The 22,456-nt window shown below is 52.3% G+C and overlaps 1 protein-coding gene across 5 annotated transcripts in view; it reads right to left on the reverse strand.

Moving 5' to 3' along the window:
* The window catches only part of ANO1 (anoctamin 1), a 176,262-nt gene that overhangs the window by 95,101 nt on the left and 58,705 nt on the right, over positions 1 to 22,456 (reverse strand). For 4 of the 5 annotated variants that reach the window (XM_055415302.2, XM_055415298.2, XM_055415308.2 and 1 more), the window contains exon 2: positions 1,443 to 1,615. In XM_055415302.2, the coding sequence (XP_055271277.2) occupies positions 1,443 to 1,615 (173 nt within the window). Of the gene's footprint in view, positions 1 to 1,442; positions 1,616 to 2,010; positions 4,936 to 22,456 lie in introns of those variants that run through there. The other variant, XM_088832192.1, reaches the window with a different exon arrangement.

Genomic DNA, 22,456 nt, shown 5'->3' on the forward strand with positions numbered 1-22,456 from the left:
AAGCCCCCTAACCTGTGCACCCTCCTTCCCACCTACGAGTCTTCATCTAGGCCTTTTCTTTGTACAGAGGCCCCACCCCACCCAGTTATGGACATAAGCTGCCCCCTCGCCTCCAGAATGTTTGTCCCTCCGGCAGGCTGTCCGTGGAAGCCCGCCTCTGTGTCTTGGCTCTTCCGAGCTCACCTCCCAGCTGGTGAGTGGCACAAGACAGTCATCTGCCCCTCTCCGGCCCCCACTTTTTCATCTGTAGGAACGACACCTACCCTCCATGGTTACTGAGAGTAAAGTGAGCTAACACACAGCGACTGGCCTGTCGCCCTGGAAGCATCCCTTGTCGCTGTCCTGGGTAACCTCCACTACTGCTCCTTGAGCCCCAGCTGGGCGGGGTCCCCTGTCTCATCCCCTCTGGGGGTGCCCAGGATCCCACAGGGCCTGGCACACGGCAGACACACACATTGTGGGCTGAAGCGATAACCCCTAGGCTTTCAAGGCCACCACCAACAGCAGCCCCTACCACTCCCAGCATTTTGGAGCAGACCCAGCTGTAAAAGACGCCCCAAAGCCCATGGAAGCCCAGCTGTGATCTGAGGCTGGGGGTCTCTGCCTTTCCTGGAACACACGGCACAGACACCTCCCTGGATGCCCCCATGGACTCCAGCAGAGGCTAGAGAGGCAGGCAGGAATAACCCTGGACTTGGTCAGAGCAGAACAGGGCGGCTGGGGCTTCTACATCTCCCGGGGAGGGGCCCCGGGCGGTGCTTGGGGGAAGGGGGTAGACAGGGGAGTCTATTTTCTGGCCCCAGAGCCAGCAGAGTCAGCGGGGCTCCCTGGCTGAGGCACTGGTCTCGGCCCTTTTCTCTTCTGGCAAACTTTGTTCCAACTTTAAGCCAAAACCCTCACGGGCGAATTCTGACCTGGGATCAGAGGAGACCCCGCTAGGGTCTCGCGGTCACCTGGTCGGGTAGGTGCTGGCCCACGCGGCCTGGCTGCCATCCAGGCCAGGCGCAAACGTGGGGTTGGGGACTCGGGCCAGCGCGGAAAGACCGACCGGCCCCGGCGCCTGCTGCCCGGGGCGTGGGGAGCTCCCAGGCCCGGCGCCCCGCACGGAAGCGCGCGGCTGTGGCCCGAGGCTGCCACCCTCCCCGGGCGAGGCGGCTTCCCCACCCCCACCCGTTGCCCCAAATCGGCACCGACGCGAAGGGAGCGTCCCACCCGGCGCCGCAGCCGCGGACTCGCGCTCGAGCTGGGGGCGAAGCGGCTGCGGGCGGGGACTCGGGCCGCGGGGGGTGGGCGCGTGCCTGCGGCGGGGCCCACGTGCGCCGCTGGGCGCCCCCCAAGCGCCTGGAGCCCCGCGCACCCGGCGCCTCCGGTCCCGCCCTCCCGGGCGCGGCGCAGGTGCGCGGCCCTCCCTGGCGATCGCGGCTCCGGCCGCCCGCACTCACCGTGCCCTCGGACGGCAGGTAGCCGATGTCCTCGATGGCGCAGATGTTGATGATGTGGACGCTGCGGTCCTCGGCCGGGAGCGTCGAGTACTTCTCGTTCACCCTCATCGCGGCCGCCTGTGCGCCGGGACCGCCGGGCGGCGCGCCCTCGCCATCCACGGCCCCGGCGGCCTCTGCAAGCGGACAGGCGGCGTTCGCGCGCGCTGGCTCGCAGGGGGCCGGGCCTCCCGCTCCGCCCGCCGCCCGCGCCGCCCGGCCCCGGCCCGGCCCGGCCCCGCGCGCCGCGGTGCAGCAGCGCCCACCCTGCGGGGCCCGCGCTCGCTCGGGCCTGGACGCCCCGCCGGCTTTCTCTGCCTTCAAGAAAGATAGCAGCGCTGTGCGCTCGCTTATGCCGGGGCGGCGGCCACGCGGGTCAGATTTTCCGTAGAGATTTAAACACAGGAAGAAAGTATTCCATTCCTGCGAAGCCCCACCAAGTTTTATTTTTATCCGAGGAAAGTGCCCCTCGAGCTGCTTTTGAGGGAGGCCAGGGTGTCACAGCGGGGAGGGAACGTCCACCAGCCCCCACCTTCAAGAAAAGGCTCGGATCGTGGCAGTCCTGCTGCGGGTCACCTTACAGCCGAAAGAGACGCTTCTGAGGTTGGAGTCACGAATGCTCTCCCTGCCTCTTCCCGCTCCACCCCTGGCTGACTCCTGGTGGCCACTCAGCTCTCACCTCCTCCGGGGAGCCTCCCCTGCTTGCTGCGTGCCCGCCCTGTCCAGCTCCTCCCCGGAGCCCCCACTTACCGAATGTTTAGTACTCTTGTGCCCAGGCATGAGCAGAGTCTGGAACACAGTTCATCTCATTGAACCCACAGCCCGGTCCTCCTGTTGCAGAGGGGGCTGGGGGTTTCAGAGACGGAGGAAGGGGGTGGGCCCCTGCAGAGCTGCCTGCACTCCTTGTGTGATCTCTGCTACCTCCCTGAGGGATGGGGAAGGTGGCTTTGATCTCTCTCCTCCCTGGGCTAGCAGGGGCCCGGCCCATGGTAGGTGTTCCTGGGTGCATTTTTAATCCTCCGTCCCTGCAGGAGGGGGATGAAGGTCTCCAGAGGCAGCCATGCTCCAGTTTAGCCTTTGGGATTCACGCTAGCAGTCCTGCCCAGCGGGGATGATGCCTCCTTTTTTCTGCCTCTGTTCCTCTAGGTATGTACCGAATGACACTTCCTCCAGAAAGCCACCCTGGACTGCCCCTCACTTAATCACTCAGGCCCAAGAACGTGTCTGTACCTTCACAACAGCACTTTCTTTACTCCACTTCATTTTGCAGTGGGTTCCTACTGTGACACAGTCCATGGTGTCAGAGTAGGCCACCACTGAGTGACTAGCACTTTCACTAGTTTCATTTTTCGTACAACCAGTTGATGCTCAATAATTGCACGGCCACTGAGGAACATTCGGGGTCTACAGAAATGATGACAAGCTGCCTTCTAAGGTCCTGGTGCCAGCAGTCTCTTTTGGCTTCAAGAATGGATTCTGGGATCAGCAGGATGGGGTAGGGGAGATGGGGTGGGGTCTGTTCCCGCTCTGGCACTGTCTAGCCCTGTGACCTTGGGCCAGTCTCCTTAACCCTCACGGAGCCTCCGTCTTCTCCCGTGAACGTCTAGCCGTGTGTGAACTCAGTGCTGGGCTGGGGGCGGGGGGGCGCTGGGTAGTTGCGGCCATGGTCAAGATCACTACTCCTGTCATCTTGTCATTGCCATGACCTTCTCCCCTCCCCCATTCAGGCTCAAGTCTGTCAATTTCTTGAACTTGGAGAAAAAGCAAGAAGGTTACTCCATCCTTGGGCTGGCCTTGCCAACAGGAGCTGAGTGGCCCTAAAGGACTCTTTGTCTACCACACCCTGGACAGCTAGAGTTGGTTTGGAGAAGTGCACTAGGCTGCCCAAGGTCCCACCAGAAACAGTTTTCCACAGTCTCTGCCACACTTGAGAGATCTTGCCCCTTAAAGTTCAAATTTTTGGGGTTGGGAGGACTCGTCACACACACACACACACACACACACACAGAATTATGTAACTTCATTCATCCTTGTCGGTAAACCACCAAGATTGTGTAACCCTAATGTACCATCTTTCTAAATTTATTTTCAAGTGGCAAAGAGTCTTGCTGAAGTCTATGAGATATAGTTTGTGAAGAAAGAGTGAAAAGGTAGTTCCTCAACTCTGGGGACACTGACATTTCCAAACGTTTGGGAGGTGACACTTGACCGCTGACCCTGGACAGGCTCTGGGGCTTTGTGCCTGAGACCTGGGGCTGCAGGGAAGGGACCGTGTCTCAGGCTTGGCGGCTCCCTGTGTCCTCCCAGGACAGCGCTCCCTGAGGCGTTGCCGCAAAGGCTGCTTCTCCTCTTGTTTCTGCGGTTCATGCCTTAGCATGTTCAAGCTATCTGCTTGCCTGTAAAGCATCCTTTTCTCCGCTGCACGTCAGTAGATTTCCCTCTTCTGCTCCCCTCCCTCATCTTCCCGGGAGGACGGTGTAGAGGTGCTTCATCAAGAGGAAGGGAAGTGCCCAGAGCAGGCACACGGATGGGTCGGCTAGGACCAACTCTGACTCCGGGCCGCTTATGGCCTGGACCAGGGGTGGGGGTGGGGTCGTGGTTCTTGGATCTGGGGATCCCAGGGAGCAACAAGAAGTAAAAATAACATTCCCCTCACATCAAGAAGGTGGGGATGGGATTCTTCTAGAGATACCTCCAAAGTAGAAGGACTTCACACGCGTGCATGCTAAGTCACTCCAGTCGTGTCCAACTCTTTGCAACAACCTGGACTGTAGCCCGCCAGGCCCCTCTGTCCACGGGATTCTCCAGGCAAGATTACTGGAGTGGGTTGCCATGCCCTCCTCCAGGGGATCTTCCCGAGCCAGGGGTCGAATCCGCATGTCTTATGTCTCCTACACTGGCAGGCAGGTCTTTACCACTGGTGCGCCCCTGGGAAGCCCAGAAGGACTGTAAAGGGTGCCTTGTGTCCTGGTGGTGGCTCCTCCTTCTGGGTTCGCTGCCTTCCACCATCTCGCGGGCCGTCGCGTTGGGATTCTGTCTCCCCTCTGAGCCACTGGCTGCTCATAGACGGATTCTCTAGATCAGCTGCGGCACCAGCTTTGCGCTTCCTCCTTCTTGACTCAGTGATTCTCGCGGTTAAAAGCCCACGGGGACCGGTCTCGCCAGCAGGGTTAATTCTCGCCCATGAGTTTCTGAAAACCGGCCTCATCAGCTCTGATCGCGGGAAGTTCTGGGCCTCCCGGCTCGCTGCGCCCCTCCACCGCGCTGCGCTTTCTTGTCCCCGCAACATCACCACAGCTGGCACTTTGGGCTTTGCCGACGCTTCTGAGAGTCCCCAGGAGTGCAGGCACAGAGTGACAAGGGACACGGCAGAGGAGATGGGCGTGCGGCCGGGCGAGTGTCTGCTCCATAAGCAGCTCTAGAGGGGCTCCTTTCCGCTTCGTGACGTCACTTTCCTCTCCTTGCCGTCTGCCTGCCTAGTGCACGTGTCTGAGCCTCGCCGGGTGAGCAAATCAAGCTTTGCAGAGCAAGCAGAAGAGGGCATGGTGAGCCCGGGGCAGGGGTCAGTCCCGCCAGGGTCTCTCTGATACGGCGCTCTGCTGGGATGGGGTGGGTGGGGATGGGGTTTTACCGCTTGGTTCTGAGCACAGCTGGAGCTGGACCTAATATGTTTGGGGGCGGTCCTGTGCCCTGTAGGATGCTCAGCAACCTCCCTGACTCTCTCCCACCCCTCCCTCACTCTCTACCACCCCTCCCTCCCCAGTGTGACAACCAAACACATCTCCAGACACTGTCAGGTGTCCCCTGGGGGCAAAACCACTCCCTGTTGAGAACCCTGCTCCCAGGAGTCAAGGGAGACCCAGGAGGCTGATTTTCCCACCTCTATTTCTCTGATGAGAACGGAAGCTTAGTGAGGTGCTTGGTTTTTTATTAGAGGCGCACGAGGTGGGAGTTTGGGCTTGTTTTTAATAAAATACACAGGTGCCTCCCTGCCCCCCAGAGCTGCTCTCATTTGGTGGAGGGGCTGGCAGAATCCAGGGCACGCCAGTCTGCTCTGCCCCTCAGTTCTGGCCACGCCTGCTCGGGGAGCCTTCTTCCCAGGATGGATCTCTGCGCTCAGTGGTGCTAAATAAATGCTGTTGAGTCATGGGTTTCCCGGGTGGGAAGAGGAGCATGGAAGAAGTGAGAAGCTCATGACTCAAGGCTATTGTAAGTGCAGGGCCCCCCATCCTCGGCTAGCTGGGCCCCTCGCCCCCCTTGCCGTGGAATATCCGGTGGGCAATCCCTGCAGAAAGAAATGAATGTCCTACAGGTATGACCTCACCTGCTAAAACCGACTCGGATGTAATTATCCCCAGGGGAGACATGCCTGGGGCATTTATAACTGAGATATGGTGGGCGGGAGACTGGACCCCTGTCATTTCCTTCCCTTGAATGATGTCAGAACCCTGAGCAGAAGCTGGCAAGCTGCAGCTGGACGGGGACACTCTGCGGGCATGGAGGCTGCCAGCTCAGGGCTCTGGACCGCGGCCAAAGCATGAAGTTCTGTCTGGGGGATTTCCCCCCACAACAGAATCCATGGATGTTGTTTCCATCAGCAGGTTTTCAGACGTTTTAAGTGTTTTGTTAACCCAAGGCCCGCCTTTTGAGAATTCCTAGGAACTCTAAAAACACGCCCAGGGTAAGTTAGAACCCAGCCCCTCACCTCCTCCTGGAAGCCCTTCTGGCTTGACTGGCATTACTCATCTCTGTTCTGCTGCCTCCTTCCAGGCACTCAAGCCCATTTCTGATCCACCCTCCTCAAGCCTTCTGCTTTATTTCTGCACTCTTCACCACCCCTCCTGTCTTTGGCACAATATAGATTTCCCTCTTTGTTTATTTATTTAACAAGAAGTGGGGCAGCACTTACTACAAGCCAGCGGCGTGCTATGCTCTCCGCAAATATTAACTCGCATTCTTAGTGATTACAGCCAGCTGCAAGTGGATTCACACAGATGTATCCCCTCCCCCCAACCCCGACCCCACCTGGGGCCCTTTCTTTGGAGATTTGGGGAGAAGCCCAGACCAAGTTTCCAGCAGTCCCCTTCACACCAGTGATCCTACAGGTATCATGACCCGAATCCCCATGATGATGAAGCTTGGGCATCAGAAATCCCACCCAGCAGGGATAGGATGCAGGATGCGACCAGGCCAGCCCTGGACCACCCTGCCCAGCAGAGTGTGGAGACTCTGCTCACAGTATGCTGATTGCCTGCTTCTTAAAATGAAAGCCCCATCCAAAGGCCTAATGTTCCTTCTTGGGGCTTAAAAGAATAAAATAGCTTCAGCCTGCCCTGCTCTAAGTAGCAGCCATTTCCTTTCATCAATGATCCACAAGAGAACAAAGGATTTCCAAGTACCACGCACAGGTCACCCTCATCTGGGCTCACACCACACCAGGCGAGCCTTTAGGATCATGGAGCCCCTGAGAGATGAGAACAAGGTGCTCCGGGCAGAAGGTGGCACGAATCCCCAGTCTGCAGAGCCGGGATGTTGCTCAGCCCGTGCCCTTGGAGTGTGTGGACCCGGGGAACTGCTCTCACCCACACAGCCCAGCCGCCGGCCTCTTCCCCATGCACGTGTGCACGTGTCAAAGTGCGTCACACACGCATTACTGCCTCCTGCGTTCAGTGGCCACACACGACCCTCTATTTCCCTAAAGACCCTTATGCCACAGCCTGGGGTGGCTACCTGAGTCTCCTTCTAGAGCAGATCCTCTTTGGACTACCCTGTGTGACCTCACACGGCTTCCCCAAAGATCAAGCAAAACCAAAATCCTTGGACGGAAGACCAGGCTTAGCTGTCGTTATGGGAAGATTCTGGAGCTTTCCTGTGAGATTTCAGAGTCAGAATAAAAGATCTGGGTTTTGTGGGGCCACGACCTTTCCCAGGAGAGCACGCTGTCTCTGTGTGAGTGGTTCAGTGCAGAGCTTCTGTTTTGTGTCATGACCTCTGCTAGGTCCAGAGCCTCCATCCTGCAGCCGAGCTGCAAGCTTCTCCTGGGTACAAGCTCACTGCCTCCTGTGTTCTGGGGCTTGCCCGGCTGGACACCTAGCCCAAAGCAAAGACCTGATGTTTCTGGGAGGTGTGAAAGAGCGGATGAACAAGGGCACCAGCTCTTCCTGTCCCAGTGCTGGTGGTCAGAACTCCGAACCTCCTCTGGGTTTGGCACCCTGGAACTCATCCTCCTGGTGTAAACTTCTGGTACACTAAAGGAGTAGATTTTTGAGCCTCACGCAATAGCACTGTCCAGTAGGAACATGGTGTGAGCCGCTGGCAATTTGCAACGCTGAAATAGCCATGCAATATTTCAGTCGCTCAGTCAAGTCCGACCCTTTGCGACCCCATGGACTGGAGCTCGCCAGGCTTCCCTGTCCTTCACTATCTCCCAGAGTTTGCTCAAATTCATGTCCATTGAGTCGGTGGTGCCATCCAACCATCTCATCCTCTGTTGTATTACAAGAATAAAAATCATCAGGGGAAACTGATACAATACTGTATGTAGTTTGTTTCATAAAAGGTTATCTTTTCAACAGGTGATCAGTATAAAAGCTGCTGAAGAGCTAGTTGACATTCTTTTTGCCCCATAAGAATTCGAAATCTAACATGTGTTTTATGTGTACACAGCATATCGCAGTTCAGACAAACCCTGTTTCAAGGGCTTGAACAGCCCAGCTATGAAGCCTTTCCTTATTATGCAGGACAACTGTGTTGGATGGCTGTTATTTCTGCTTTATGTTTTCTAAGATTTCCGTGATGAACACAAATTAGTTTAATCACCAGGAAAAGGGAGACTATTATGAAAAACTCTGACATACCATACAGCCTGTAGGGTTATATCAGACCCTTTTGATTGTTTGAGGAAAAATGGCCACTTTAGAAAACCACCTTTCCTAAGGCCAGTTGGAGACACATTCCTAAAATATTTTGACAGTTTAGTCTTTAATTACAAACCTATCTGATTACACGGCGGGCCACACAGGCTTTCTATTGGAGGAGGAAAGAGAACTCTCTATTTGGAGACCTGAAAGGCATCATCTGACCCACCTGAGGGCATCCTCCATGGTCCTCAAGCTAAGCACCAGTTCAGCCGTGTGGGAGCTGTCTGTGCCCCCTACCCGAGCATGGGAGCAGATGTCTGAGATGCTGGCCCAGAGCATGGGGTGGGGAGTCTTCTCCTGCTGCCCAGAGGACTCCTCCACCCTTGGGCTCCTGGCCCCTGGCTCCTCTGGTAGCACGGCCTGGGCTGAAGGGGGCAGGGGTCATTCACTCACTCACCCATGAGGCCCCCACTCCTTCATCCTCTCACGCGTTCATCGTCCGCTCACTCACGCACTCGTTCAAATCACTCGATCGTCCACTCGCTCGCTCATTCCCAGATGCCCTCACTCATTCGCTCAGCCGCTTGCCCATTCCTGCGCTCGTCTCTGGTTGCCTGCCCCATCCATCCACTTCTGCCTCTCTCTGCAGATTTCGCCCCACGCCCCACCCACTGCATAACTCCCCGCATTGTCTCGGCTCTGGTCTGCCCCACCCGCTCTCTTGGCTAGAATGTCAGCTCCAGGCTATTTTGTCGTGATTCAGTGACTCCAGATTTCTGTGCCTGAAAATGACACCAGAGAGTAAGCCACGAGGACCGAGGGCAAAGGAACAGAACTGAGCTGGTCGTTCAGTGAGTGTGGGCCCCGAAGCATTTTCTATTAAGACGTGAAATATTTGGAGGAAGGGGGAGAGTGACAGAGAGGAGCGTCTGTGTGACCCACGAGGAGTTCACTCGGCCCCTTCAACCTCTGCCCGCGCACATGCACGCACGCACGCTGTCACACAGAGACCAGCTCATCTGGAAGCATTAAAAATGGGCCCAGTGTGTAACCTCCCCCAAGGCGGGAGGTCGACGGGCCACCCACCCCGGAAAGCAGCTGACGTTCACTCCCCGTGGACAGAAACTCCAAAATATCAATTGCATGACAATTGAAAGAGGAGGCTGGGCCCTGCCCCGGTAAAAGATAAGAGACCACCTATTTCTCATTCTCAACGTCAAGGAGACCTTCCCAACTAGAAAGTTCCTTGGAGGTCAAAAAGAGAGGGGACACCACCCTGCAGTAAGTGTTGTCAACTACCCATAGGCTGCTTCGCCAGAACCCATCTTGGCTGAGAGATGTTCACGTACACGTGGGAGGTTCCTGAGGTAAACCAAATATGGACTCAGAACCAGGCAAAGCAAGATGATTGGCCAAAGGAAGTGAAGCGAAGTTGCTCATTAGTGTCCGATTCTTTACGACCCCATGGACTGTAGCCCACCAGGCTCCTCCGTCCATGGGATTTTCCAGGCAAGAATACTGGAGTAGATTACCATTTCCTTCTCCAGGGGATCTATCCAATCCAGGATTGAACCTGTGCCTCCCACATTGCAGGCAGACACTTTACCATCTGAGCCACTAGAGACGCCCCAAAGGAAACCCAGAAGAGATGTCCCATAAAAGTGATTATGGGGCATGACTCTCCCTCTGAATTCCCCCGTGTGTCTATACACATACTGTATCCTTTTTCTTTCTGATAAATTCTTAACTTGTGTCTCTACTTTTCACCTTTGTGGGAATTCTTTTCTGCAAAGCTGAAGGGCCAGGGCCTTGTCACTGACCACTGGTCTAGTGGCTAGGATCTGGGGCTCCTACCACTGTGGCCCAACCTCAATCTCTGGCTGGAAACCAAAGCCTCACTTCAAGTCGCTGCAGGCCAACGCCACGGAGGTCACTTCCTCACACTTACATGGTCTACCCAGAAGCTTATCCCCACCACAACCCAGGTCCTTCAGGATCTGCAGTCCTGCAGATCTCAGAGGGTCCAGGCCCGCCCCCTCCGTGGTGCCTGCACCCCGGCCTCCAACACCATCACTTCCCAGAGCGGTGCCTGAGAGCCAGTTTCTCTGCGTGGAGTGCGAGAATTATTACATCTGAAATCAGGCTTTCTGAAAAACCAAATGTCTTCTTTTTTGCCACCTGCCCTGGTGAAAGTCCAACACTTTGGCCACCTGATGTGAAGAGCTGACTGCTTGGAAAAGACCCTGATGCTGGGAAAGACTGAGGGCAGGAGGAGAAGGGGACGACAGAGGATGAGATGGCATCACTGACTCAATGGACATGAGTCTGAGCAAGCTCTGGGAGATACTGATGGACAGGGAAGCCTGGCGTGCTGCAGCCCTTGGTTTCCCAAAGAGTCAGCCATGACTGAACAACAGTGACAACAGCTCCTGCCACCCACCCTCACGTGGCAAGAGAACCCCTTGGAGGAGGAATTTTTAATTAACTGACGTCTTATTCCACAATGCTATTCTCAGGGCAAGCTCCTTGAATTGTTTATAACTACCCACCTCTCCCTCCTGCTTTCCTCCCTATTTGGCAGAGAGGCTGACCTCTGACCTCAGCCCCAGACCCCTCCTCTTCCTGGAGAAGTCACTCCTGGTTCCTTCCAGCCCCTTTCGGAAGAGAAAGCCCACCTGGTCCTTTGTTGGGGAGGACATCGGTGCTTCCAATTCCTTTTGTTAGGCAGTTAGAATAGAAAAAAGGAGTCCAAGATGGTGGTGAGAGGAAGCTGTGACTAGAAGAAGCGCGCAGAGGACAGAGCGGGAAAACCCAGAGAAACAGACGGCAGGCCAGAGCAAGAACCTCCGGGGGAAGGCGTGCCCAACACACCCCTTTGCCTGATTGGCCTTGAACGCACGCCTTATTTACATTCCCTTCCCTGATTGGTCTTGGGTACAAGCCCTATTTTGCATGGGACAGAGCCAATCAGGGCTCGGGGTCGCTTAGGGGAGGGAGCAAAGGACATAAAAAGGTACCTAGCCAGCGTGGGACCACTCCCGTGGGGGTTGGTCTGCTCTGGTGTCTGGAGCGTGTACTTCTTGCTGCTTGCTTAGCAAATCTTGCCTGCCTGAACTGTACTGGTCTGTCGTTTCAAATCTTTGCTAAGATGAGAAAAGAACTGAGGGAAAAACACCGACCTGAAAATTTCAAAACAAAAACAATGGGAAAAAATAGACTCCAGATGGTGTCCTGAGATGGGCCCAGGCCCTCGTGAGCAGATGCACATCAATCGCTTTGTGAGGAAAAGTGTATTGAGAGGGGCACTCTGCCATCCAGGGGGAGACCAAACCACTTGGCCCCCACAGCCTGAGAACAGACATGGGCCTGTGGCTTTAGGCTGAGACCCCGGCACACAGCCTCCTGCCTTGGAGCTGGACAGTCCTCTGCGGCTGCCGTGACATTTGTGGTCAGCTTGCAAGGAGGAACCAGGTGGCAGGCCCCACCTCCTTCTCCCATCACAGCCTTGTGGACTTCAGGGACCGTAAGAGGAGACTGCTCTTCCTCAGATGAGGGCTGGATCCCCTCTGCATGGCCAGACACTTGCTAATGGCTTCACAGGAGTGATCTTTCCCCCTCGGGTCCCTGCTCAGGCATCACCTTTCCAGAAGGCCTTCCGCATCCCCCAACCCCACCCCTTTGCTTCAAAGCACTTGTCACCCCACTGTCGACTTTCTCTTTATGACAGAGAATCAGGGCCTTTATCTGTCACTCTCTGAGGTGTTCCCAGCAAATCACACATAGCAGGTTGTAAAAACATTCGTAGAAAGTGTGAATGAGTATGTGCTTTGCTGGCATCCACAGACCCCAGTACCATGCAGAGCAAGCACGTTGCGACTAACAGGTGATTCTAATCTGATTCAAACAACCCCTGAGTCACCTGCCTTGGCTGCAGGAGGCCTGGAATCTTCACAAATGGGTTCTCCCCCAGGAGCCAGGAGGATGGAGGGGCCGTGGAGAGAGTCCTGGGGCCTCTGGTCCAGAAGCTCCAGGACCCCGGGGAGGAGCCCTCATCAGACCTGCAGGAGGGAGGGAGGGAGCAGGGCTGGGCTCCAGGCATCTGTGCTTCCAGGTGGCGCTAGTGGTGAAGAACGTGCCTGCCAGTGCAGGAGACGCTTGAGTTGTGGATTCGATCCCTGGAGCGGGAAGACCCCCTGGAGAAGGGAATGGTAACCCATCCTAGTATTCTTGCCAGGAGAATCCAATGGACAGAGGAGCCTGGTGGGCCACAGTCCACGGGGTCGCAGAGTAGAGCACGACTGCGTGACCGAGGACCGCCAACGTCCCGCTGTGTGCGGCCAGGGAGCTGTGAGCCCCAGACCCGAGCAGGAAGACAGAGCTGCCCACACAGAGCTCTGCGGTCACCCAGGGAAGTCAAAAAACCCGGGGAGAAGCCCGAGAAAGAAAGAAAGATCATGGTAGGTTCTGGAAAGTTCTCCAGAGCCAGTGGTTCTCCGCTGAGCCCTAAAAGGTGACCGGGAACCAGGAGGATGAAGAGGAGGGGATGGCTGCTCCAGGGAGTGGGAAGGTCTACAGGTGAGGACGCCAGGAGTCTGGGAGAGGAGGTGGTGAAGCCTGGAGGGGAGGGAGGGCGGTGGGGAAGGCTGAGGGCTGCTGGTTCATCCATCGTTTCTGTGTCCCTCCACCCCTGCTGTAGTGTTGTATCCCCGTCCCCCAGAAGTTACGAGGGGACACACACAGAGAGTGGGGTGGGCAACTTCCCATGAGCGGCCACAGCGGCCTCACCACGAAGGGGACACACGCAACCACTCAAGAGAGGGAGACCTTGGGAAGACTTTGACAACCAGACTCTGTCTTCATGCAAATAAAAGGATTTCTAATGATTGCCTTGCTGCTTCCTTTTTAAGAGCAAGGGGATGGGGGTTGGATGCGGGAGGGACCAAGCCAGCTGAGGTGGTGTGTGTAGTGGGTGGGCACCTCCTCCTTCCTGACCGTGTTGCAGCTGTGCTTCGGGGGTCCCTTCATTCACCATCCACCATGGCGGGGACCTCAAGATGATGGGCTGGCTTCATCCCTGTGCCTGGAGGGTTTTAACATTCAGACATCTCTGCTTCCAGGCTTGGGAGACCCACAGAATCAGCCCATCATGGGAATGATATCCAAGATTTAGTTGGCCATCCAACAAAGCTCCCGCATCTCATCATTGCCCAGACAAGCAGCCACGCTTCTCTCTACTCCCTGTCCTTGATTAGGCCATGAATCACTCTCAAATGCATATTTTCAAAATCTTCTGTTCTGGGACATGGACAGATGCAAGCCAAGTGAGGACTCGGGGTCAGCAGCTCGGTGTGTGTGAGTGCTCGGGCTCTAGAGTGTCCCTCCTAGAGCGCATCCTCCTCCACCCTTAACTCCTTTTCTCCTGTAACCACCTGAATGTTTGCATTGCAGCCCTAAGCTCTTCATTGAGACAGCAAATCTCATGAGAACAGGCAAACTACTGATCTATTTCATGCAATTTTTGTTACTGTTCAGTCACTCAGTCGTGTCCGACTCTCTGTGACCCCATGGACTGCAGCACGCCAGACTCCCCTGTCCTCCACTGTCTCCTGGAGCTTGCTCAAACTCATGTCCACTGAGTTGGTGATGCCATCCAACCATCTCATCCTCTGACATCCCCTTCTCCTCCTGCCCTCAATCTCTCCCAGCATCAGGGTCTTTTCCAATGAGTCAGCTCTTCGCATCAGGTGGCCAAAGTATTGGAGCTTTAGCTCCCAAATCAATCCTTCCAATGAATATTCAGGGTTGATTTCCTTTAGGATTGACTGGTTTGATCTCCTTTCAGTGCAAGGGACTCTCAAGAGTCTTCTCCAACACCAAAGTTCAAAAGCATCAATTCTTTGGTGCTCAGCCTTCTTTATGGTCCAGTTCTCACAGCTGTACATGACTCCTGGAAAAACCATAGCTTTGACAATTACTAAAGTGTAAATGACTTTTTCTTCCCACAGAATTTTACTAGGTGAACAGAGCAACCAGCATCAGGCCCACAGACATCTGGGGATGGGGGAAGCGGAGGAAGGGAAAATACTTCCCACGGCAAAGGGGAAGAAAAGATAGAGAGAAGAGGGAAAAAGGAAAACGTTTATTTTCTGTTGGTCTGACCTGGACCCAGTCCTTCACTGACCACTGCCTCAACTCTGGAGGCCAGCATAAACAGGGAGGGGCCCGCATCTGTCTGACCTTTAGGGGCAATTTTAAAGCTCATCTCAGTCCAGGGCATCCCACTGAAAAATCTCTCCAGAGCAGAAATAGGACCAAGAACAGAGAAAAAGTGCTGAAGCCCAACAAACAGCTCACGATGGGGATGAGGAACCTGTTTCTCAGATAAGCATCTGGCCTTGAAGAAGTGTTCCTTCTCATCTGTGGGGCTGAGGTCAGAGAACCAGCCCTGGGGCATGGGCGAAGGAACCACGCAGGGGTCTTCCCAACGACGGATGACGGATGGTGCCCGAAGCATGGCCATGCTTCTGCTCCATGCATACAGGCTGTGAGACCCTACCCTGGCCCGGATCTACCCCCCAGGCTGGGGCTCCAACCCACCCTCCCCGCCAGCAATAAATCTGCCACGTACCCATTGTGGGAACAGCCTCCCTCTGAGTGCTGGGAAAGTGCTCTCCACCTGCACGCACCAATCCACTTCTAGAGTGCGGAGGCTTCCGTAAAGAAGAAGGAGGAATGAGGAAGGGAGTGGAAGGAAAAAAGAGACAGGAGAACAAGGGAAATAAAGAGAACACAAGAGTCCCTGGAGGCGCGAAGGCCTGCATGTCGGAGAGGAGAGGTGGGAGAGCCCTGAGGTCGGAATCAGGACCCTGCCCCCGCCCCCTGCGTCATATTAAATACAGCTACGGTGGTGGCTATGAAGACCTACAAGACCTTTTAGAACTAACACCCAAAAAAGATGTCCTTTTCATTATAGGGGACTGGAATGCAAAAGTAGGAAGTCAAGAAACACCTGGAGTAACTGGCAAATTTGGCCTTGGAGCACGGAATGAAGCAGGGCAAAGGCTAATAGAGTTTTGTCAAGAGAATGCACTGGTCATAGCAAACACCCTCTTCCAACAACACAAGAAAAGACTCTACACATGGACATCACCAGATGGTCAACACCGAAATCAGATTGATTATATTCTTTGCAACCAAAGATGGAGAAGCTGTATACAGTTAGCGAAAACAAGACCAGGAGCTGACTGTGGCTCAGATCATGAACTCCTTATTGCGAAGTTCAGACTTAAATTGAAGAAAGTAGGGAAAACCACTAGACCATTCAGATATGACCTCAATCAAATCCCTTATGATTATGCAGTGGAAGTGAGAAATAGATTTAAGGGACTAGATCTGATTGATAGAGTGCCTGATGAACTCTGGACGGAGGTTCGTGACATTGTACAGGAGACAGGGACCAGGACCATCCCCATGGAAAAGAAATGCAAAACAGCGAAATGGCTGTCTGAGGAGGCCTTACAAATAGCTGTAAAAAGAAGAGAGGCGAAAAGCAAAGGAGAAAAGGAAAGATATAAGCATCTGAATGCAGAGTTCCAAAGAATAGCAAGGAGAGATAAGAAAGCCTTCCTCAGTGATCAATGCAAAGAAATAGAGGAAAACAACAGAATAGGAAAAACAAGAGACCTCTTCAAGAAAATTAGAGATTCCAAGGGAACTTTTCATGCAAAGATGGGCTCGATAAAGGACAGAAATGGTATGGACCTAACAGAAGCAGAAGATATTAAGAAGAGGTGGCAGGAATACACAGAAGAACTGTACAAAAAAGATCTTTACGACCAAGATAGTCACGATAATGTGATCACTGACCTAGAGCCAGACATCTTGGAATGTGAAGTCAAGTGGGCCTTAGAAAGCATCACTACGAACAAAGCTAGTGGTGGTGATGGAATTCCAGTTGAGCTATTTCAAGTCTTGAAAGATGATGCTGTGAAAGTGCTGCACTCAATATGCCAGCAGATTTGGAAAACTCAGCAGTGGCCACAGGACTGGAAGAGGTCAGTCTTCATTCCAATCCCAAAGAAAGGCAATGCCAAAGAATGCTCAAACTACCGCACAATTGCACTCATCTCACACGCTAGTAAAGTCATGCTCAAAATTCTCCAAACCAGGCTTCAGCAGTATGTAAACCGTGAACTCCCAGATGTTCAAGCAGGTTTTAGAAAAGGCAGAGGCACCAGAGATCAAATTGCCAACATCCGCTGGATCATGGAGAAAGCAAGAGAGTTTCAGAAAAACATCTATTTCTGCTTCATTGACTATGCCAAAGCCTTTGACTGTGTGGATCACAATAAACTGTGGAACATTCTGAAAGAGATGGGAATCCCAGACCACCTGACCTGCCTCTTGAGAAACCTGTATGCAGGTCAGGAAGCAACAGTTAGAACCGGTCATGGAACAACAGACTGGTTCCAAATAGGAAAAGGAGTGCGTCAAGGTTGTATATTGTCACCTTGCTTATTTAACTTATATGCAGAGTACATCATGAGGAACGCTGGGCTGGAAGAAGCACAAGCTGGAATCAAGATTGCTGGGAGAAATATCAATAACCTCAGATATGCAGATGACACTACCCTTCTGGCAGAAAGTGAAGAGGAACTCAAAAGCCTCTTGATGAAAGTGAAAGAGGAGAGTGAAAAGGTTGGCTTGAAGCTCAACATTCAGAAAACAAAGATCATGGCATCTGGTCCCATCACTTCATGGGAAATAGATGGAAAAACAGTGGAAACAGTGTCAGACTTTGTTTTTTTGGGCTCCAAAATCACTGCAGATGCTGATTGCAGCCATGAAATTAAAAGACGCTTGCTCCTTGGAAGGAAAGTTATGACCAACCTTGATAGTATATTAAAAAGCAGAGACATTACTTTGCCGACCAAGGTCCGTCTAGTCAAGGCAATGGTTTTTCCCGTGGTCATGTATGGATGTGAGAGTTGGACTGTGAAGAAAGCTGATCGCCGAAGAATCGATGCTTTTGAACTGTGGTGTTGGAGAAGACTCTTGAGAGTCCCTTATACTGCAAGGAGATCCAACCAGTCCATTCTAAAGGAGATCAATCCTGGATGTTCATTGGAGGGACTGATGCTAAAGCCGAAACTCCAATACTTTGGCCACCTCATGAGACGAGTTGACTCACTGGAAAAGACTCTGATGCTGGGAAAGGTTGGGGGCGGGAGGAGAAGGGGACGACGGAGAATGAGATGGCTGGATGGCATCACCGACTCTGTGGACATGAGTTTGAGTGTACTCCGGGAGTTGGTGATGGACAGGGAGGCCTGGCGTGCTGTGATTCATGGGGTCGCGGAGAGTCGGACACGACTGAGCGACTGAACTGAACTGAACTGAACGGTGGTGGCTTGACTTTGATTGGTCAAAGAGCCACCAAAAGAAGGGGAAAAAAGATGTGCTATGAGCTGGTCATATTTCTCTAGAACCAAGGGGTTTCCAAAGCCCAGGGTGGGTGGGTACAGAATGCCCGATTTTCATTATCACATGTAACGAGACAGCAAGAAACTGGTGGCTGAGACACTTGGGGGCGGCTGGGCTTCCCAGCAAAGGGTACTAATGCCAAGTGGTGTGGGAAGACTTGCATTAGCATAACTGTAACCTTATCTTTGAGAAAGGCAGGACTTGCTCAACTAAAATGCCCATTCCTGCTGCCAGGCTACTGGGCAGCAGACCAGCATGGAACTTGCTGGGATTAGAGGGGCTGAAGGCTCCTGGTGCTCCCTCCCTCCCACCACCCCCTGACCCTCTCAACAAACGTAAAGCACCAGGCACACTTGGGCCTGTGGCAGTGACTGCCCCAGGGAAGTTCAGTGCCTTGACTAACGTTTAGGTCAGGTTTCACATTCTGAGATTCTCAACTGCCCTCAAGGGCTCAGGGGGCAGCTGGGTTTGGGACCCACCTGGTCTCAGGGGACAGGCACGCACACAGGTGCCCGTGGTGCCGTGGGACCAGTAACCCTTTATGGAGAAGGTGCGGAGTCCACAGGAGCCCCGTGGAGGGGACGCGGATGGAGCCCAAGAGGGATGGCGGCTTCCGGGACTCTCTGCCCACCTCGCTCCAGCCTGATCCCTTCAGGATCGTGCACATTTGTTCCTGGGGCTCTGCCTTTGCTTGCAAGATTGGGAAATGTCTTTAGGGTCTTCTGGAAGATAGGTCCCTGGGGAAGGATATCTGGAGCACACACCCGTCCTTTGCAGACGTTTATACATATCTCTCAGGAACTCCACACGGTGAAAGGTTCTCATCCTGATTCTGTTCTCAATTCAGGGCCCACTGCACCTTCTTACTTAAAGAAGAAAAAGTCACGTCTCTCTTGTCAAGGTACTCTTGGCTGCATTCCCTATGGCTCATCCTCACACGAAATCTATGAGCTCCATGGCACAGGTATCATCAGACCCATTTTGCAGATGAGAAAACTGACGCCTCAACAGATCCGGTGACCCACTCAAAGGTCGTGCATTTGGAAGCAGCAGACGTAGGGACCCTCCCCTGACCACTTGAGCCCAAGAGCAGGCTTCCTTCCCTGCTGTCAGTCTAAAACAACAACTCTCACGCGGTGTGCATGCCCCTCAAAGGCATAAAAGGATCTGCAGGAGGCGGCTGGTAAGATGCAGGATGGGAACTCTGCTTCTGGCCAACAGTGTAGTGACTGTGTCAGAGTCATCCTCTGCCAAGGACAACTATGGCAACTGGATAAAAACAACCGGAAAACCCTCTAGGCATTGGGAGAACTTGGAGGACAACCGAGGCAGACGGGACTCAAGGGCTAAGGTCCCAGAGGGGAGGATGCCACGGAGAACCGGGCTCAACATGCTGCTCAGTTTGTTCCCAAGCTGTTCACGCACAAGGCTGAGCAGCTGAGATTGGAGGCAGAGAGTGACAGCTAAGAGCATGCAAAGGCAATCAGAGATGTGGGCAGTTTCTTGATTCTGGGAAAGCAAAAACTGCAGCTCAGGGTTCACCAAGGAGGTCAGGGGGTGGGGTGTTTCTGGTAAACTGTCCAGGTTTCAGACGAGAACCCTGAAAGGCTACAACATTTCAGAGGGAGACCAGCCTTCCCAAATCCTGAAGTCCAGCCTAAGTCACCTCCAATGCTGATAGCCAAAGAACCTGAAACCCTCTTTGGAAGAAGCAAACATCATTCAGAGCCACCCTATTTTTCACACATAATATCCAGGCGTCAATGAGACATTATCACAATTGCCAGGACGCAGGGTCAAACCATTAAAAATCAAGCAATATAAACCAACAAAGGAGTCGGAAGAGAAGAGTTCAACCCAGAATTTTCCACAGTGCTGACAGATACCAGGCCACCTTTAATTGTAAGTGTGAGAAGCTCCATCAACCTCAAGTGGAGGCATACAAAGGAAACCACAGGTAGCCACAGGCACACCTCGCTTTATTGTGCTTCACTACCATACTTTGCAGACACTGCATTTTTTTATTTTTACCAACTGAAGGTCTGTGGCGACCCTGCATTGAGCAAGTCTGTCAGCCCCATTTTCCCCGCAGCATTTTCTCTCTGTGTCTCTGTATCACAGTTTGGTTATTCTTAGACTATTTCAGGCTTTTTCATTATTCTCGTGTTTGGTATGGTGATCTGTGGTCAGTGACCTTTGGTGGTACTATTGGAAAAGATTATGACTTGTTGAAGGCTCAGATAATGGTTAGCACTTTTTAACATTAAAGCATTTCTTATGAGTAAAACAAATATTTATTAAATAAATCAGGAAATACTAGAAAGAAGAAAGCACTTCGAAGATAACTTTTGACACTTTTGTTTTTTACTTCGTATAGGTTAGTTCCATGAAATAAAATGTTAAAAAATGTTTAGTTGAACGACTGTGGTTGCTTTAGTCTCTAAGTAGTCTGACTCTTTTCTGACCCCGTGGACTATAGCCCGCCAGGTTCCTCTGTCCATGGGATTTTCCAGGTAAGAATACTGGAGTGGGTTGCCATTTCCTTCTCCAGGGGATCTTCCTTCTCCAGGAACTGAACCCACGTCTCCTGCATTGGCAGGCAGATTCTGTACCACTGAGCAACCCGGGATAGTTGATAGTAAATCAAAATATGTACAGTGTTTCTCAAGACATAATGCGGTTTCACTCCTAAAAGACTCTATTACAGAATAAACACAATTTAAAACGTATTGGGGACCAGACAGTTCTGTGACTCACTTTACTGGGATACTGACTTTATTGCCGTGGTCTGGAGCCAAACCTGGAGCGTCTCTGAGGTGCGCCTGCATATAACAGTGAAACTGGTGAGCACGAAGGACAAAGCAACAGATTCTTAAAAGCATCCAGAGGCGCTGCTATTGGTCAAAAGATCAATAATAAGGTCAGTGGCTAACACTTCCACAGAAACAACGGAAGCTAAAGACAATAGAATGGCATATTCAAATTGCTGAAAGAAAACAACTGCCAACTTGGGATTTTATATCCTAAGTATCTTTCAAGGTGGGCTGTAAATATATGGAAGATATAATGGAAAAGTAAACTTGCTCATGACGCCATGGAAACTCAAAGAAAAGAAAATATTCTTAAAGTATTACTATAGGTATTTTTTTCTATGAATAAAGACTGGATTTAAAGTTGATTTTGGGGTTATGCATCCTGTCCCATTACTTCATGGCAAATAGATGGGGAAAAAGTGGCAACAGTGACATTTTATTTTCTTGGGCTCCAAAGTCACTGTGGGTGGTGACTGCAGTCAAAAAATTAAAAGACGCTTGCTCCGTGGAAGAAAAGCTATGACAAACCTAGACAGCATATTAAAAAGCAGAGACATCACTTTGCCATCAAAGGTCCGTATGGTCAAAGCTCTGGTCTTTCCAGCAGTCGTGTAAAGACGTGAGAATTAGATGATAAAGACAACTGAGTGCTGAAGAACTGATGCTTAAAATCGTGGTGCTGGAGAAGACACTTGAGGGTACCTTGAACAGCAAGGACATCAAACCAGTCCATCCTAAAGGAAATCAACCCTGAACATTCATTGGAAGGGCTGCTGCTGAAGCCGAAGCTCCAGTAATTCGGCCACCTGGTAAGAAGAGCCGACTCACTGGAAAAGACCCTGATGCTGGGAAAGGTTGAGGGCACAGGACAAGGGGGCGGCAGGGGATGAGATGGTTGGATAACATCACTGACTCAGTGGACAGGAGTTTGAGCAAACTCTGGGAGACAGTGAAAGACAGGGAAGCCTGGCGTGCTGCAGTCCCTGGGGTCACAGGGAGTCAGACATGACTGAGCGACTGAACAACAACAAATAAAGATTTTTGAAATAAGTTAAAAAAGAAAAGCATGAGGGTGGAATAAAGATGTCTTCTGATGGAGGAAAACTAAGGGAATTAATTGTCTGCACGTCTGCTTGGAAACAGACACAAAAGGGAGTTTTTAGACAGAAGGGAAATAATTCCAAATGGAAGTAAAAAGGAGTCGATAGCACAGGGAAGGACAAGTCTGAATAAGTACTGATTGTTTAAAATGAATGGTAGCGTCTTGCTGGCCACAGTGGGGGAAGGAGAGGGTGCGGCAAACTGAAGGAGCAGCATTGACATATATATTCACTACCACGTGTAAAACACACAGCTAGTCGGAACCCGCTGTATAGCACAGGGGGCTCAGCTGCGTGCTCTGTGATGACCTTGAGGGCTGAGATGGCGTGGGGGTCAGGAAGCTTAGAGGAAGAGGATATTTGTATATATATCGCTGATTCACGCTGTTGTACGGCAGAGACTAACGCAACACTATAAAGCAATTATCTTCCAACCAAAAACAAATTAAAAAAAATCACAGTGTCTTGTGGGGATTGAAATATAATTGTATTATACAGATATAATTACATTACATATAAATACCCCAATTAAGTGACAAAGCTATCAGATTAATTTATTTTAAACTTCAACTCTATACAATTCAGAGAAGGCACACTTTAGTGTCAAGACTCAGAATGATCACAAGTTGAAGAATGGAAGAAATTATACATGCAAACACAATCAGAGAGAAAGCTGGTGTAGCTATATTCATATGAAATAAGGTAGATTTCAAGGTAAGAAG

The sequence above is a fragment of the Moschus berezovskii genome, chromosome 25 (assembly GCF_049115385.1).
Source record: "Moschus berezovskii isolate FMDL1 chromosome 25, NW_MosBer_1.0, whole genome shotgun sequence".
Taxonomy (NCBI): Eukaryota; Metazoa; Chordata; class Mammalia; order Artiodactyla; family Moschidae; genus Moschus; species Moschus berezovskii.